This window comes from Pimephales promelas, chromosome 23 (genome assembly GCF_988280905.1).
Source record: "Pimephales promelas chromosome 23, fPimPro1.hap1.1, whole genome shotgun sequence".
Taxonomy (NCBI): Eukaryota; Metazoa; Chordata; class Actinopteri; order Cypriniformes; family Leuciscidae; genus Pimephales; species Pimephales promelas.
The window spans coordinates 1938761-1958810 of NC_142791.1; the positions used below are offsets into that span (position 1 = coordinate 1938761).

At 39.3% G+C, this 20050-nt stretch overlaps 1 protein-coding gene across 1 annotated transcript in view; it reads right to left on the reverse strand.

The window, feature by feature from the left end:
* Nucleotides 1–305: 305 nt before the first annotated feature.
* rtn4rl1a (reticulon 4 receptor-like 1a) overlaps nucleotides 306–20050 on the reverse strand; it is a 111696-nt gene continuing 91951 nt past the window's right edge. Inside the window, exons 2-3 of the mRNA XM_039676766.2 lie at nucleotides 5726–6177; nucleotides 306–3356 (exon numbers count right to left, since the gene is read on the reverse strand). Of these exons, the coding sequence (XP_039532700.2) occupies nucleotides 2481–3356; nucleotides 5726–6177 (1328 nt within the window). The 3' untranslated portion in view covers nucleotides 306–2480. The remainder of the gene's footprint in view (nucleotides 3357–5725; nucleotides 6178–20050) is intronic.

Here is a 20050-nt window from a genome sequence, read left to right on the forward strand (position 1 = left end):
CTGTCTCTGTAACAGAATCCCCCCTCAGGATTCAATAAAACACGTCTGTCTATTCAAAGATGTCCTGCATGTCCCTGAAGAAATTATGCTTTATTTCCACTGTGAGTGAGAGAACGTAAAATACATGCAATTGAGAAAGTGCTGTATCTTGTCTGCCTTTTATATTCCGAATTTAAATCAACCAAGTGATTTAAAGTGAATTATTATGTTTCTGCAGCTCCAGAAATGAAAAGCTGTTTCCAGTGTGATCATTTCCCAGGTTAAACATCATCTGATTTATATAGACTACAAGCAGAATCCAAAACCATCAGCGATGAGACCACATTTCTCTTTAATGTTCTTTAGAAACAGATTTTGAGTGGTGTTTCATAACAGACAGAAAGTTTGAGTCATGAAAAAGGGGGGGATAAAGATGAGGAAGACGAGAAAGGTGTTAACATGGTGCACTTGTATGTTCAAAATTGCAGTTTGATGACAATGTACAAAGAAAAAGTACATGAATACAAAATTTTTCCCCCGACAATGTTATACGCAGTCTTTTGTTAGTACGTGACATATATAAATGTTCACAATGGACATTTCATAATAATTTCTGTTCACTTTTGTATAAAGGTAGAAAGTCTTTAATGGGGACGAGTTAGAGGTGGTGAAAGTGCTATTACCCTATCTGTCCACAGGGGGCGCTTTGATTTTTCATTGAGGTTTAATATCTGGGATTTAAGACGTCAATTCAGACAAGTTCAATGGCTTAACAGCGGCAGAGGTCAGAGATGGTGAGTGACAGACATGTTTTTCTATGGCTTGCGAGGATTAATCTGGATTATTACCTCAGAACTTGCGTTGGCTTTCTTGAACTGTTCAGTTTCTACTCTTAAAACCTAAATGGGAAATGGCATTTTTGGGCCATGTGTTCCCTCTGGAGTTTCTAATGGGTTTTCAGAAGGTTGTTATTGATTTATGAGTAAAATAAAGCCTGTGGTCGCCATTATATTTGTCACATTTTGTTCAATACCATAGTTTTTTTTGTTTTTTTTTAACAAATGCTTATTTGCTAACAAGTGGCTACATAAGGACTACAGTGATTTGTTTGGCCCATCAAGCATGCAAACTCACATTCTTGTGGTACCTAGTTGTAGTCCCTATTTAGCTACGTATTTACAAAGTGAACTTATTTATAAAATAAAACAATCATTTTCTTGCATGTGTGACGGAGAACAAGTCTTTTCACGTTATTGTTAAAAACCCAAAAGGGCCATTTTCATCTGTTCCGCTACGCTAGCACTGCGAGAGATGCTAGCACTGCGTCTGCTCCGTTTCTGAGTGTTATTAATATATTTAGTCAAGAAAGTCTTCATGTTTGCCCTCCGCCATAGCAATCTAAATCAAAAACTGCTATTTCAGAAACCCGTAGGAACTTCCTCAGGGAATCTATGGCGAATTAGCCAGGTTAGCCTCTGCACAGCTCTATTTCCCCCTTTGTGAAACATTTTGAACCGTCATGTGTATATGCTAATGTAGTGTTGTAGTTTCCCTAGGTTAGCACATTATTGCAGCTGAGTAACAGATAACACATGCGCTCCACTTGACCTTTTCATGTCTTAACTTTTTTTCCTTCCAGTTTTTATGCAAAATACTATCTTAAGGGCACAATCAACGAATAACAACACACACAAACCCAGAGCCATCCCATAATCCTTCATAAACTCACTGACCTTAAAGTATGCCAGCATAGCAGCATCAGAAGAGTAGAATGCCATTTCACCATGCGACAACAAACAAAAACTTTTGGTTTTGTTGGATTAGCGTAGCGTGCTAACCCTGCTAGCATTTGTTGGGGCTGCATTGTATGAACCAGCTTTAATGCGCGAATATTGCAAATGCAACCATTTTTCTTGTATATATGTTTAAAAAACAACATCATAACTAAAACAATCCCTCATCTTTGTGCTTGGTTGTCATTTTTATCTTGTCAGGTGCTAAACGTGTTGACGACAACCCTCCCTCAGAAAGCGCAGAGATGCTAACACATTAGCTCAGCAGTTCCATGTGCATTTGAGTAAATGGTCTGTTTATGTAGGTCGAAGGTCCGGACGAGGATTTGGATGGTGGCACGCTTGACCAAAAAGGGCTGCTAATTATTTTGCAGAGGTGTGATGTGCAACAGAATGTAGTTAACAAATGCACAATTTAATTTTTTTACTGAATATGCCCTGGTAAATCAGCAGCAACAGGGAATGGTGATGATCGAGGAGTGGTCCATTTAGTGTCCCGCTCTCACCCACAAACTCCAGAGTGTCTTCTTCGCATCTCTGGTTTAATTCCTGGCCCGTAAGTCCTCTGTCCCTCAAAAGGGGCTCGCTGACGTACACGCACACGCACAAACACACACACATTCGCACACTGAAGTGTTGGAGCCAGAGTAGACAGAGGGCTATGTTTTTTTTTTTCCAGTGAAACCATTTGTACAGGCTTCCACAGGCTCAGCGGAAAATAAGGGCAGTGAGACACACCAATAAGGAAAGAGGGATGATGAAATAAGGCGCCGAGAGGGCCGTGGCCCTGCTGCTGTTTGTTCTTTGCACATTACTAGGGGGCCCCACCGAAGTCCGTGGGATGCACTTGTTCTTACGTCTTGGCTTTGACGGGTCATATTTGTCGTTGGCTAAGTCCTTCAGGTTGTACACCTCGTTCGGGCCGTTGCCCTTACGGCTGCGGTGTCTCGTGCAGTTCCTGTTGCGTCCCGACTTGGGCGGTCGCGGGAGCGGTGACGGGGAGGTGGGATAGTATTGATCCTGATGTGGCAGGTGAGGATGATGTTGATGATTGTGTGACCGGTGATGATGATCTTTCTTGAGTGACACCCCCACGTCCCCCTGGCTGCTGGATTTGCTCTGGTGGAGCGACTCGGAGCCCGTACAGGAGGGAAGCTCTTCTTTCGTCAGCCGTTTCAGATCCTTTCCCGCCAGCTCCGGCGGAGCCGTGCATATTAATGAGGAGGTGGAGCCACGGAAGCGCCGCAGCCAATCCCAGAGCGGCACGGCCTTGCAGTCGCACTCCCAAGGGTTGTCGTTGAGACGCAGGTACTCGAGCGCCGGCAGCTGAGTCAAGCTCTCGGCCGGCAGCTCGGGCAAGGAGTTGTTGAACAGGTAGAGAGTCGTCAGGCGCCGCAGGTCGTGGAAAGCCTGTTTGTGAACCCACTGGAGCCGGTTCTGATGCAGCAGCAAGCGATCGAGGGCCCCTAGGCCACGGAAAGTGTTCTGGTGGAGGCTCCACAGCCGATTTCCGTGCAGAAATAGATGGCTGAGATTCAGCAGATCAATGAACATGTCATCCTCGAGGAACTCCAGCTGGTTGTTCTGCAGAACGGGAAAAATAAACAGCGAGAGTCAGAAAAAGCAAATCACAGATATACAAAGCAATCAGTTTCCGTCTTTTGATGAAACGTCCTGTTAAATTTAGTCAATTCATGTCGTATTCATTAGTTTTAGTCCGTTCGCGAAAATAGCTCGATCAAATTTTAGATGATGTTGATGAGATTAAAACTACAAATCATCTTGAGGAAAACACCAAATCGAATCATGCGACTGCTCTTCATGAAGGCAGTTCAAAGATGTCTCCTTTATATTGGATATATTAGATTTTGCTTTTCTGTACACTCTTAGAAGAAATGGTTCCATCCCCCACTTCATATATGGAACTCCAAAATGGTTCTATATAGAACCATTTTTTTTTTGGTAAAAGGTTCTATTGGCCAAGTATGGAACCCCAGGGTTCTATATAGAACCCAGAGGAACCCTTTTTTAAGAGTATAGAACCTTTTAGGGGTTCCAAATACGTAGCGCTGATAGAACCTTCTATATAGAACCTTTTCTTCTAAGAGTGAATATTTAAGTGCCTTCAATGCATTGTGTTTTTAGGACAATGTATTGAAGGTAAATATAAATTTGCAAAATTGGAGAGTGATTCATATTTTGAATTAATTTTTATCTAATTGTTATTTGCATATGCCAAACAACCCCTCACAGTAATTCTTCCTCATGTGTATGCCTCTTTTTTTTTTATCCGGTTTTGAGCTATATGAGAGGCTAAACACTGTGAAACTGGGACGAAACAAGCCGAGTGTAAAGAACTGTATGTTCAGGTGGAAGGGACTGTACAGTGTTGTCTGATATATTCTTGCTATTTGCTATTTGTTTAAAAAAAAATTAGGTCATCCAGTTTAATAATAGATGTGAAATTCATCTTGTTCAGATATATTAACCGAAATACCAATAACCTTGTTCATATGCTTATGAAACCTCATGAAAGGTCAGGAACATTTAACCTTAAACATAAATAAAATTCCAAGAGCTGTGCGTCCGTAATAGTCTTTGCCCCTGAAGAGTATGACTTTTCATTACAACGAAATATTATCTTTTCTCATCATTTTAGTGCAGCACTTTTTGCTGCCAAGGCTGATATTGAACATTTTGAGCAGATCTTATCTGGATTTATTTGGCAAGTCAGATGATTCCTAAGCAATGGTTCAGACCGGGAGCACTGACAATAAAAAAGTATCCATTCAAGAGGGCATTTTTGCTTCCTCAAAAGCAGTTGTATCCAGTCAGATTTCTTAAAGTGTCAGCACAAATGTGCCAAGCGAAGCGTCTTATAAATCCACACTCAATTTGGCTGAGGAGGACCTAAATATGATATATTTACTCAGAACCTCAGACAAATTAATATGAGGGAAAACATAGGAATCTTAAACGGTGCTGTAACTATTTCATTTCTATTTCTCCATTCTCTCTAGTAATTTTATCCAAAAGGTGCCATTTCCAGTTTCACAAGGGCATTTTCCTTATTTTCAGTATTCTATGGGGCAAATGTGTTTGTGTTAAGGGAATAGTTTGTCTAAAGATAAAGTCTTTCATTAATTACTTACCTTCATGTCATTCCAAACCCGTAAGACATTCACTCATTTTCGGAAACACAAAATATGATCTTTCTGATGAAATCTGAGAGCTTTCTTTCCCTCCATAGAAAGCTACGCAACTACCATTTAGACGCTTCAATTTATAAACTTCATAAAGAGATTGTAATATGAATTGAGCGGTATAGTCCACATTTTCTGAAGAGACACGATCGCTTTATATATATATATATATATATATATATACACTCTTAGAAGAAAAGGTTCCATATAGAACCTTAAAAGGTTATATCAGTGCTACGTATTTGGAACCCCTAAAAGGTTCTATACACTCAAAAAAGGGTTCCTCTGGGTTCTATATAGAACCCTGAGGTTCCATACTTGGCCAATAGAACCTTTTACAAAAAAAAAATGGTTCTACATAGAACCATTTTGGAGTTCCATATATGAAGCGGGGGATGGAACCATTTCTGGTTCCAAATAGAACCATTTCTTCTAAGAGTGTATTATGCCTTCAGAATTTTGACATGGCTTAATTAGAAATTTCTGAATTTCTAAACATTTATATTGAAGTTTACTTTGCAGGTATAGAGCGAGGAGAAGCTTGTGTTGTGACTAGTCAAAAAGGCATTCTTATAAATCCTGATGTGTTAAAATGTACCTATAGCACATAGTATATGTTGACATCAGCTATTCCTTGTTAAAGTTATAGTCTTACATACTGTATAAGAGGGACATAAATGGCACTAGTTTTTAAAATGACCCAGATCTATTTTTCCAAATGTTTGACAGACATGAGAATATGACCCCTACCTGTAAATAGAGGTACTGCAGGTTGTGCAGTCCTTCAAATAACCCAGCGGGAAGAGTGATTAGGCCACAGTGGTAGAGGTGCAGAGCATGGAGTCGGGTCAGGCCCTGAAAAGTATCAGAAGCCAAAGAGCGGAGGTGTTTGTTGTCCCCCAGATCGAGCTCCTCCAGGCGGGTGAAGCCCATGAATGTGGAGGGCTGGATGTATGAGATATTGTTGGAGTAGAGCCAAAGCATGACGGTGGTTGGGCTGAAATGACCCTGTAGCAACCGCTGGATCTTGTTGTTTTGCAGAAAGACCCGCTCGCTCTGGGCCGGGATTCCTTCTGGAACCACCTGGAAGTTGTGCGCCTGGCAGCTCACCGTACTGGGAGAGTCGTAGCAGATGCAGTGACCGGGACAGCCCTGGGTCAACTCTAAACCACACAGCACCAGGAGAAACTCCAGACCACAGCCTGTGGGAACAGAGACAAAAGATCATTTAATTCAATCAGTGCACATTGGACCTTCATGAATTTCCAGACTGGTTTATGCAGGTTAGTACTGTTGTAGCTGATGGACCTTCAGCAAATATCAAGTCAAGTAAGTCATCTTTATTTATTTACAGTATAATACAGATTGTTTCAAAGCAGCTTTACAGTGATAACAGGAAAATGATTCAATGATTCAAACGGAGTTCATTCTGCCTGTACAGCTCAAAAATAATATATAAAAGTGTCATTGTTCAGCTGAATTGATTCAGTTCTAATGTAAAGATCATCAACAATTATTAAATTAGTTCATTTCATCTATAACATTGTCCAGCTCATTTCACTTCTCATCAAATAGTATCAATGCAGTCAGATCCCAACTAAGCAAGTCAGAGATAGTGGCAAGGATCCCGAACTCCATGACACAATGGATGGGGAAAGAAACTCGGCTGTCACCAAACAAGCACCAAATGTGCCAATGTGTCCATCCATGCATCCATCCATCCATCCGTCCATGCATGCATCCACCCATCCATCCGTCCGTCCGTCCATGCATCCATCTATCCGTCCGTCCATGCGTCCGTCCATGCATCCATCCATGCATCCATCCGTCTGTCCGTCCGTCCATGCATGCATCCACCCATCCATCCATCCATCCGTACGTCTGTCTGTCCGTCCGTCCATGCATCCATCCATCCATGCATGCATCCACCCATCCATCCATCCATCCATCCGTGCATCCATCCATCCATGCATGCGTGCATCCATCCATCCATACATGCATGCATGCATGCATCCATCCATCCATGCATGCGTGCATCCATCCATCCATCTGTGCATCCATCCATCCATGCATGCATCCATCCATCCATCCATGCATGCATCCACCCATCCATCCATGAATGCATCCATCCATCTGTGCATCCATCCATCCATGCATGCATCCATCCATCCATCCATGCATGCATCCACCCATCCGTGCATCCATCCATCCATCCATGCATGCATGCACCCACCCATCCATGCATGCATGCATGCATCCGTCCGTCCGTCCATCCATCTATCCATCCGTCCATCTGTCCGTCCATCCATGCATCCATCCATCCATGCATACATTCGTGCATCCATCCATCCATCCATACATGCATACGTCCATCCATCCATCCATGCATCTATCCATGCATGCATCCATCCATCCATGCATGCATACATACATATCAGAGCATGTGATATATATTAAATTTCCACCTATATCTATAGCCATCTCTGAATTTACCCGACCCACAAGGCTGAACTTTAAAAGGAGAAAATCAATGTTAAAGGTTACAGAGGAATTAAATGCAAGCACACATGAGCATTCTTTTGTGTGTGTGTGTGTGTGTGCATGCAACAGAACAAAAACCTCCTTGAAAGAAAAAAAAAACGTGCATGTTGAGAGAGAGAGAAAGGGAAGGAATAAGAATACATGATAAAACCACGAGGTTGAGGTTGTGATGATGGGCGCTGTTGCATTGATTCGCCTCTTTGATGTCGAATTGAAATGGGAATGAGCGAGAGGTTTCGAGGTGCACCGCAGTGGGAAGTGTTTTGAGGAAGAGACGGAATGTGTGAGTCATTTCGCTCGCACAAAAACTAAAAGGATCGGTTTGCTAACAGAGACTGAGAGAGATTGATATTGCCAGAGACAGTAAACTTGTGCAGAGAGCTGAGTGATGTGGCATAATACAGGGTTTTCTGACACTGATATGAAACATTACTATTCTCTCACACACTCTCGGCTGCAGGAAGCGTGACAGGATACTGTTGCTTAAACCACGGGTAGTATTAAAAAGAGTTCACCCAAAAAGGAAAGATCTGTCATCGTTCTCTTATCCTCTTGTTGTTCCAAATCAGTGACTGACTTGACTCGTGGAACACAAAATAAGTTATTAAATGAAGAAAAAAACTGAGGCTTTCAAGCTTTAACACCATTAAATCATCATAAAAATGGTTAAGACAATTTGCACAAAGTGAATCGTCCCCCCAAGTGGGCCGTTCAGTATCATCAGCGCAGATCAAAACGCACATCATCCAGACCACTTCTGCAAGCTGGATTGACCAATTTATTATGAAGAATAAAAAGAATGATTTGTTCTTGAGAACTAGGGCAGATGAGGAGCTTTTGAATTAGTTTATTTGTAATTAACTTTATAATAGACACAATTCATAAAGGCCACGTCATAGTGCGTTTGTGGTGCTTTATTGTCCTTTTTATAGCACGAAAGCCTTAGTCACCCTTCATTGTAACAGCATGGAGAAGAATGCAGCTTTTTGTGTTCGACAGACGACAGGAAGAAAGCCATGCAACTCTGAAAATGTTCATCTTTTGGGTAAACTATAGTCTTCTAAGCTTGTTTAGAAGCGACGTCTGGTCATTATAGTCATGTTGCGTGTGTTTGTATGCCTAGACTGACATGATTGTGTGTATTTAAGATTACAGCGATCTCCTCTGAATGCACGTAATAGACGGAAGACCTTTTCGGAGCAAGCTTTGTTTCAAATGGCACCCGATGCCTAATACAGCGTGAAATCTCACAGCCTCGGATGACATGCGTAATCCTTCGCATTTAAATGTTTGCATTTCTGTTTGACACCAGCCTTTTTCTGTGACATTTTTCTCTCCCGAGTGTTCACTTTGCTTTATCTTTATTGCAGCAGTCCGACAACGGCAACAAAATTATACTCTTTGGCCTGTGAAGTGAAGTGTATTCTTCTGAAAATGAACGCTGAACACACAGCTCTATTGCTGCCAGTATTCAATTTGTCTGATAGGATTCTCTTTATTTGATTATGAAAATGGACTCGACGAGTTAGTATTACCATGCTGTACTACACCTGAATAAGTCTTCTAGACGGTGCGTCTCTTTATCTCGGCTTCTCCGTCTCAATGCACACACAGCACAGGAAGGGCCGGCGAGCATGAATACGGTCGTTTAGAAGCGTTAGATTACTAACACTTAAATAAAAGGTCAAAGCACGTCTTCTTTTCCCCCTGAAGCGAATGAAAATGTATTTGAGTATCAGTTCTGCGGGTTACAGAAAGGTTAAACTGCCCTGATTAAAGACCGCCTGACATCACAGCACCTGCTGGCGAGACCTAGCGTCCATTAACTGTCCGGAAGAATTTCTAACACTTTTAATTTAACCCTTTAGGCAAAGATAATTATTTTACTAGTAATGAAAGCTCAAGATTGGATTGATTTGCTGAGAGCTGGTATTTTATGCCCTTTATGGTGGATTTATAGTTTAAATGGCTCTGAAAGGCACATTTTTTGATGGGGTTTATGCAAGTCATTTTAGGGTTTGCTAACTAGCAGGCCTAGTACGTACATTGCTTTTGCACGTTTAAAAAAAACAAAACAAGTTTATTCAGCAAACACTGCTCAATTGGTCGAACGCGGCAGACATTTATACATACAGTAGATAGAATGTTTCCATTTGAAATAAATGCAGTTTTTCTATTAAAGTCCCCCTGTGGTTAATCATTTAATCTCTCAAAATTCATATTTGATCTCCAAAATTACTTATTTAAATGTTTCATTCCCTTGAAAAAAAAAGATTCGTGCCTTAAAATATCTTGAATGTAACTCTACACCTGTGCCTCATTGAGTGTATGCGGTTCTATGAATATGCAAATTAGCCCCGCCTCTACTTACTCACACCAGCTCAGAGAGCCACTCGTTGACGATCACATGTTGATCTGATTGGTTACAAGGTTGTTTGTGACGTCAGAAACACCAAACTGCGATTTTGAGACTGTCTTTGGTTCACTACTTTGTGAATTTGCTCATGGATTGTCTTTAACATGAAAAGTTAAAGGCGAATATTTTTGGTTCATGAATATTTTTGGGGTGGTGATGGCGCAGTGGATAAGACACATGCCTTTGGTGTGAGAGACCCGAGTTTGAATCCACTGTGAGACACCAATGTGTCCCTGAGCAAGACACTTAGTTGCTCCAGAGGTGTGCGACCTCTGACATATATAGCAATTGTAAGTCGTTTTGTTTAAAATAAATGAATAAATGTTAAATGTATGAAAAGCTTAATTTTCACCACAAGGGGACTTTAATCAAAAAACCTAAAAAATGCATCACTGTTTTCACAAAAATAAAGCTGTACAACTTTCATATATTATCCAACTTTTATTAAAATTGAAAATGGTTATTTTAAATTGCAATAATATTTTACAAAATTGCTGTTTTTTTTAACTGTATTTTATCAGATATCTTACCAAACCCCAAAATTTGTACGGTAGTGTAAAATGGTATGAAAGTGAAACTATATATTGTTAAAAAATATCTTGTTCTGTGTGTGTGTGTGTGTGTGTGTGTGTGTGTGTGTGTTCATTTAGGTTCATAAAGCAAACTGTTCAGTTTAATAGCTTTCCATTAGCCAATGTTTAATTATGCATTTTTCTACATTTTAATAACTACATCACTTGATTTTTTTCCATTCCTCATTCCTACACATCATTCCCTGGGTTGTTTTAACCCAATTTTGGGTCAAATATGGACAAACCCAGCCATTGGGTTACTTTTTTTTTTAATTAAAGTTTTAACCCAGTGTTTGAGTTTGTCCATATTTGACCCAAAATTGAGTTAAAACAACCCAGCATTTTTAGAGTGCATTTATTCCCTTTCTCTCTCTGTTTATTATGTCTTTTTAGCTGGATTTCAATTTCATATGTACAGTAATTGGGATGTTTTATCTGTCAGCATATAACTTTTTTTTTGTATGTGGTTGTGTGCATTTTATGTACTTGTTATTGCACACATGACAAACTGCACACAAATCTTTACCCCCCCCCCCCCCCTTTATATCCATTGTCATTTGTTCTCATATTTCATTCGCTCTCCTATAATGACCCTCTTTGATTTTTCTCTCTTATCACATAACAGAGGCTGCAGAAATCCCTCGTTGTTCTGGGAGGCAGAGAAAAACCTTCCGGTCACCTCTCGCTCGATTCTTATTCTCATTTCCCCCCTCGGTCTCATACATTTGGATTAAAACTCTGGTTGATAATAAGTGCATTAAATATATTATGATGTCTCTTCTCATTAGTAAGACCCTACCGTTTGGGCCCTAGCTATTAAAGTCACTGAGAAAATGTCCTTTTATTTCCACTGAGGATATTTCCCGTCACAGAGGAAATATTGTGTTCATGTCAGCTGTAAGTAGACTCACGCGTTGAAGAGTTCAAATAGCCTTTAAGTTCTGCATTTCCACGTCCCTTGTTTGTTTGGTGAATAAATATTTTGATTAATTTCATTATGCATTCAGCTACCAATATGTATGTAGTGTACCAACTCATTCTCATGGCAATTCATAAGTATTTCACATTTTGGCGAATTGGTGGCCACATTTGTGCGTTTTCGAGCAATCTGCTTGCGTCCCAGTGGCAGTTATGTTTAAAGGAGTAGTTCACTTTAAAAAAAACTTTTGCTGATAATTTACTCACCCCCCATGTCATCCAAGATGTCCATGTCTTTCTTTCTTCAGTCGAAAAGAAATTTTTTTTTCAGGATTTTTCTCCATAATGGACTTCAATGGGGACCAAACGGTTCAAGGTCCAAATCAGAGTTTCAGTGCAAACTGTTCAAAGGGCTTTAAACGATTCCAGACGATGAATAAGGGTCTTATCTAGAGAAACGATCGCTCATTTAAAAAATAAATAAAAAAGTTTAAGTTTTTAATGCTCACTAGCTCTGTTCTGTGATGCACGTTGGTGACTCTCATTCATCAAAATGAACAAATCTTTTTTCGAGTTATTTGGTTCATTCAACGAACATAAAGAACGAAATGACTCGAAAAAAGATTCGTTCATTTTTATGAACAAGTTCGAACAGTAGAGTCGCACAGAGCAAGGCGACCATTTGTGCTTATAAAACTTAAAGTTTTTTATTTATTTTTTAAATGAGCGATCATTTCACTTGATAAGACCCTTATTCATCGTCTGGTGTCGTTTAAAGCCCTTTGAAGCTGCACTGAATCTCTCATTTGGACCTTGAACCGTTTGGTTCCCATCGAAGTCCATTATATGGAGAAAAATCCTGGAATATTTTCATCAAAAAACTAAATTTCTTTTCGACTGAAGAAAGAAAGACATGGACATCTTGGATGACATGGGGGTGAGCAAATTATCAGCAAAAGTTTTTTTAAAAGTGAACTACTCCTTAAAGTGTGGACCTTCATTACTTGCTTTTTCTAATATGTTTTCGGATGATTCACATCGCCATCTCGTAACAGTGTATTTTTCCCGTAAGATCAGGGTGGTTAGTATAAAGGAGCGGTCACTTTAGCGGCTTTTCATTGGATAAAAGTTAATTGTCTATTGTTAATAGTGTATCTAAGTATGATCATACAGAAGTCATTTTCAAGCAGCTTTCCGTTGCTCAATGCGGTAAATTCATGGGATTTGTACACTAAATGTGACTGCGAAATGGGACAGGCTTTCAGTTGGAGTTCCTGTGGACCGATAGTATTCCCAGTTTCGCTTAACACATTTCACAGAGTTTGAGTTTGGCCTAAAATTAGCATAGAAAATGGCTGCTATAGTAAGTTAAGCGCGTAATTAACTCGGGAACCTTCAGCTTAGATCGTATTCCTCCTCCTCTCAAGTGCGTCTGTTATTCTGGATGTTATACATCAAACTACATATTTAGGTTTTTTTACCCCGCAGGAGGCTGGTGTAACAGCCGAGAGTGTGTGTAGGCAGCGGTGACGGTCTGAATAAACAGTATGGGGAGAGTGGACACACACAAGCTGGGGTAATGATGTGCAGAGTGAAAAAGAAAAGATCCACACTGAGATGAAGGACTACAGACTGGCAGAGAGAGTGCAGCACAAAAGATCTGTCTGTGTTTGGAGGTCTATAATAACTGGAGAAAGCTATCCATTACAATTCCCATTCATCTTAATGGCAGTGTTTTGGCTGGTGCATGTGATTTGAAATATGCTTATTTAAAGATTTGCTCATAACTGAAATTATGAACGGTGTAGTTACGTCTTCTAGCCAGCAGGGGTTGACTGGGCCATGCTAAACAGTCAAAGCATGTCCTCTTCTCAGTAATGGATTGAGTAAACGTCCCTGGACTCTGCCTTTCCTATCGAATTGTCCAAAAAAATGATAACCGGATTCTGTCTGTGTGTCAGCATGTACTGTTGTCTGTCAGAATGTCCCTCCATTTTAAAGCACTATTATGTCTTTCCGTCTCGCTCTTGCTCTCTGACACCGGCTATGTGAACGACACAATAAAATAAGATCGCTCCCATTACAATCAGCCAAAGCTTTGCAAAAGTGCACGATTGATTTTTGAAGACTGACAGCTTGTTTGATTATAATGGGAGCGATCGAGTTTTGTCACGTTGCAAGTGATGCACAGATGTGTTGCAGACACTCGATTTCTTTTCCTTTCCCCACATACAGTGGCCTATAGATTCCTGAGAACGCTCAGATGGAAAGAGCCATTTCAGCTTGAAAATAAATGGAAAATTTGTCATTTGTCAGTCAATTAAAATGAATATTGAATTGGTGGACTGGGTACAAAAAAGCTTTTTATATATATATATATATATATACACTACCATACACAAGTTTGGGGTCTGTAAGGTTTTATTGATTGTTCCAGTTTTCATGATCCTTCAGAAATCATTCTACATGCTGATTTGCTGCTTGAGAAATTATCATCAATAGTGAAAACTTGTTGTGCTGCTTAATATTTTTGCAGAAACTGCATTATTTTGAGGAATCTCTGACTAATTGCAAGCTTAAAAGAACAGCATTTATTTGCAATATATATATATATATATATATATATATATATACATTCAATTGATAAAAAAAATAAAAAAAATATATATATATTTATATATATTTATATTGAATGCCGTATAACACTATGGTCTAAGTATAAGGAACATAAAAATGAATACAGCATTTATTTGCAATATATATACACTCACCGGCCACTTTATTAGGTACCCCATGTTAGTAACGGGTTGGACCCCCTTTTGCCTTCAGAACTGCCTCAATTCTTCGTGGCATAGATTCAACAAGGTGCTGGAAGCATTCCTCAGGGAGTTTGGTCCAAATTGACATGATGGCATCACACAGTTGCCGCAGATTTGTCGGCTGCACATCCATGATGCGAATCTTCCGTTCCACCACATCCCAAAGATGCTCTATTGGATTGAGATCTGGTGACTGTGGAGGCCATTTGAGTACAGCGAACTCATTGTCATGTTCAAGAAACCAGTCTGAGATGATTCCAGCTTTATGACATGGCGCATTATCCTGCTGAAAGTAGCCATCAGAAGTTGGGTACATTGTGGTCATAAAGGGATGGACATGGTCAGCAACAATACTCAGGTAGGCTGTGGCGTTGCAACGATGCTCAATTGGTACCAAGGGGCCCAAAGAGTGCCAAGAAAATATTCCCCACACCATGACACCACCACCACCAGCCTGAACCGTTGATACAAGGCAGGATGGATCCATGCTTTCATGTTGTAGACGCCAATTTCTGACCCTACCATCCGAATGTCGCAGCAGAAATCGAGACTCATCAGACCAGGCAACGTTTTTCCAATCTTCTATTGTCCAATTTCGATGAGCTTGTGCAAATTGTAGCCTCAGTTTCCTGTTCTTAGCTGAAAGGAGTGGCACCCGGTGTGGTCTTCTGCTACTGTAGCCCATCTGCCTCAAAGTTCGACGTACTGTGCGTTCAGAGATGCTCTTCTGCCCACCTTGGTTGTAACGGGTGGTTATTTGAGTCACTGTTGCCCTTCTATCAGCTCGAACCAGTCTGGCCATTCTCCTCTGACCTCTGGCATCAACAAGGCATTTCCGCCCACAGAACTGCCGCTCACTGGATGTTTTTTCTTTTTCGGACCATTCTCTGTAAACCCTAGAGATGGTTGTGCGTGAAAATCCCAGTAGATTAGCAGTTTCTGAAATACTCAGACCAGCCCTTCTGGCACCAACAATCATGCCACGTTCAAAGTCACTCAAATCACCTTTCTTCCCCATACTGATGCTCGGTTTGAACTGCAGGAGATTGTCTTGACCATGTCTACATGCCTAAATGCACTGAGTTGCCGCCATGTGATTGGCTGCTTAGAAATTAAGTGTTAACGAGCAGTTGGACAGGTGTACCTAATAAAGTGGCCGGTGAGTGTACATATATATATATATAATTTTTTTTTTTTTTTTTTTTGGATCACAGAGAAAAGTAGTTACGGCTACAATGTTCTTCCGAAAGATGCATTATTCAGTCAATAAACACAAGTTTATTATCACTCGCTAAAGTGACATAAACGTAAAAAAAACAAAATAAAGCCTCACAAATATGACAGCAGTCATTTCTTTTTTTTTACCAACAAACCAGTGTAAATATCTTTGTTTTTGCATTTCAAATAGGGCCAATAGTGTATATATAGGCTTCTCCTTGGCTTACGTTTTTACATTACAAAGGGCCTACTGAAGTTTTTGTTATTGCATTTTCAATATTATAGGCTATTATTTGTGCATAAACATATCTGGTTATATTAAACATGGGATCTCTGACTAATTGCAAGCTTAAAAGAACAGCATTTATTTGCAATATATATATTGCAAATAAATGCTGTATTCATGTTTATGTTCCTTGTACTTAGACCATAGTTTTATTCGGCATTCAATTGATCAAAAAAAAAAATATATATAATGTATTTTTATTTATTTTTTGGGGAAAAAATAAAGCCTCACAAATAACTTGCAAGTATTGAGGCCCCAGACAGCAGTCATTTCTTTTTTCTTTTTTTTTAACAACATACCAGTGTGAATATTTTAGTTTTTGCATTTCGAATAGGGCCAACATATATAGGCGTATAATTACAAAGGGCCTACTGATGTTTTTGTTATGGCATTTTCAATATTATTGCCTATTACTTGTTCATAAACATATCTGGTTATACTAAACATACCGTTTGTTTGAAAACAACAGATTTTGTTACTGCAAGCTTACAAGAGCGATAATATCATCATGTGAAGAGAGCCCTAAAATATTTTCTTGGGAAAAAGGGGGTCTCTGTTCTGTGGCATCTCAGTGAAAACCCCGTTTTGGCACCTATTTTTAAAAGCGAGATTATATTTTGGGTCTCGATGCCACACGGCTGATGTCTTGTTGCGGAGAGACTAATTGAAAGGCCGGTGTCAGGGACTTGTTACTGACCCTCTGCGCTCGTCTGTCAGTACGTGTCTTTCCGTCCTTTCAGCGGTGAGACAGATAAAACATAAAGGCTCCTTTAATTTTTTTTCTCATGTCTGAGTGAATAGCCGAGCAGTCGTGTGCCGCTTGCAGATGGACGGGCTGAGGCGATCGCATGCATATCAATGACAGCGCTTATGAGTCTTAATGAGAAGCAATACTGAACCTCGCTGTTTCTCTCTCGCTCGCTCGCTCTCCTTTTGTTCTGGACAAACTCAATTTCCTGCCCCTGTCAGCAGGAAGTGGGACGCTGTCTGTTTCTTTATCAGTGTGTTGTGTTATATGCTTACGGCAAGTGTTTTAGTATCATTGCTACTGTATACCGAAAACAAATTAGGAGTTGCATTGAATGACACAACCAATTCAAAGGCAATCAACAACGCATAGCTAGCAAGACAGCGACTCTTAAATGCATTTAGTTAAAGGTACAATATGCAGGATTTTTCACCACCAGGGGTCATTAAACCCTTTCAATAACAATCCAATCCTTTTAGACTAATGCTGAATTTTATACGATTGACACTTGTGAATCTGCGCACAAATTCTAGTTCTAATTTTCTAGATTTCTGCTGTAAAATCAACTGCTATCTTGTATTGCATTGTATTTCTCAATCACCTTTTTCTTACCGAAACACACACATGTGTATTTTTAGAGCTAATGCTGGGTTAGATAATAAGATAATATAATATATCATGGTATATAATATATGATAACCTTCCCCCACATCTCATCAGTCCCTATCTTTTCCTATTTTTTTTATTTATTTATTTTTTGTGTTATGTGCAATGTCTAAGGTGCATTAAAATAGGGAGTACAGTGCGAGAATGTCTCAAATTGGGCAATACTGATGTTCTTAACTCATGATGTCAAGCCCCACATCGAGATGCATGCCACTGAGGTTCATATACACAGAGCTGGATTATGCACACACTTCTGGTTATAAATCGCCATAGATTGGGAAGAAAACCTTTCTGAACCCTTTTAGCACCGACTGGCTTATGCTTAAGTCTTACGAGCATCGTTCAGACCTGAGAAGCGGCACACACACATGCCAGCCTCACGTTCTCATCTACGCCTCATTTAACACAGGAAAATTGATTCAGAGTACATAATGAAATCAAAAGGCAATTGTGAGGAACTTTCAGCATGCTAAAACACAAGACATTTGATCTCATGTACATCATAAAGAAACACACGTTTAACCCCCATTTACACAGTTTTGTTGGTCACTGTCTGTTTTTCTGTTATTGGTGTCCATAACCTTTGACAAAAGGGCTGTAAAATGAGAATGTCGTTCCGTTTTGACAATGAATAAAACAAGACATTCTGGAGGGAAAAGTGGGCAACATTGACTTACTCACTATGACTTATTAGCAGTGCTGAATATTTCTAGCAGGGGCGTAGAATTTAAGGACGCTAGGGACGTGTCCCTACCAATATCCAATGACACTTATGTATCTCAGTAATTTCGATCAAATCTTAAACTATATTTATACACTGTTGTCCCCGTCCCCACCAATTCCAAAATCAAACCTATATGCCACTTATTTCTAGCATGGTTTTCCACGAACCATTTAAAAAAAAAAATCGTCACTTTTCAAGTCACAAAATCTTGATTTTTTTTTGTTTTTGTTTTGTTTTTGGGACTAGAATCAATAAAAAAAAAAATAATTCCCAAAAGTGTTACTACAAAAGTAACACTGTTTAGTTCCTGTCTCCTTTAGTTCCTTCTGAAAAGCTCAGTGTGCTCTGATTGGTCGGCTGGAGCACTGTGTTGTGATTGGTCAACTGCTTTGTGCGTATTTGGTAAATGTCACGCCCACTACCTGTGTTAGATAACTGATTTAGAACCAGAAATGGTTCCATCCCCCGCTTCATATATGGAACTCCAAAATGGTTCTATATAGAACCATTTTTTTGGGTAAAAGATTCTGTTGGCCTAGTATGGAACCCCAGGGTTCTATATAGAACCCTTTTTTTTAAGAGTGTATATAGGGGTTCCAAATATGTAACGCTGATAGAACCTTTTAAGGTTCTATATAGAATCTTTTCTTCTATGAGTGTGGTGTGGAAAAAACAGAGACGACACACTAAGCACACTTTATCATTGTGGCAGTTTGGCATCACAAACGTGGCCAGAAGTTTTCATCTTCAATAGGAGTAACCGATTTCCATACTCGATAAAGTTTACAAATGGAAGACGCATAAACTCTTTCTTGCAAGATATGGCCATGATGGATGTTCACGTTACTGCGAGTGAATTTCGGTTCTATATGATTCCTATCTGCCCACATAGAGCAATATAATAAAAGATGTGTGGAAAACTGTCAAAGATTTTGATTCATGCATTGATAATCGCTCATCTTGTTCCTGATATGATGTATTATGCACAGCTGCACAAAAATTTCCCCTTGCAGAATGTTCATTTATAGCGGCAAGAACCGATTCCTTGTCAAATTTGAACGACATCCTATTTTACAGGCAATACATCCAATTTTTGATATGATTTACAGCTGACCAACCTTTGGTGATAATATATCGCCGTCGGTGTGAACGGAGCGTTATAGACTTCATTATGCAGTTTATCATGAGAAAAAGAGACTAAGATTAGCAGGTCCTTGTTATTCTAGCTGATCTAAGATTTTGCTGCTTTCTTTCTTCTTTGAGAGAAGCGAGATAAAAGGCAACAGTTAAGCAAGAGGAGGAAAAGTCAGAGCTCAAGGAACAGGAGGAAGACCGAGGCCTTGTGTTTGACGAGTGTAATTCCTTTTCATTAGGCCTGTTCATATGGAGACTGGGAGAAAGGCACCATTGATCCTGCTGTAATGTCTATTCATTAACTTCACAAAGCTGAACTCTGCTAATCAGGATAGAGCTCTGTGTGTAGCCTTCATCTATCACTCAGTGTTTGCACACACACTCATGCGCACAAATAGAACAGTGTAAATTGATGTTTGTGATGAAAAATGTGCCAAAAACAGGGTCAAACAATAAATCGAAAACACTATTCTGTTAGGGTTGGGTGATGTGTACTGAATAATTAAAATATATTTGACATGATGCAGCATTATGAATATCACAATGATCTTAATGTGCTTTTTATTTGCCCATTAAGTTTTCTAAAGACTGCGCCGTGAGCAGGTTTCACACCCCCTCCTTGTGTCATGACTATGAGAGCATTAAAACACATTTTGATGGCTTATCCATTTAAACTTTACCAGATAAATAGAGTTGTTGTTTGTTTTTTACAGTTTTGAATTTTTCATTTAAATTATAAATAAAATTGTACTGTTCAATTATTTATATGTATTAGTGTATAATTAATTTATATTCATTGTATTGTATTGTATTACATAGGTATTATTATTTTATAATAATAATAGTTATGAATTATAATTATTGTTTATTTATTACTATACAATAAATATTAAGTGATATTTAAAATATTTCTTTCTAGTGGAAAACAGTCCTTAGTTATTTAGCATGTCTTAATAGTGTTGGGATTCAGTTTTATTTGTGAATTTTATAAATAAAATCTCAATTAAAGAGATATTAAATTTTTGGTATGTTT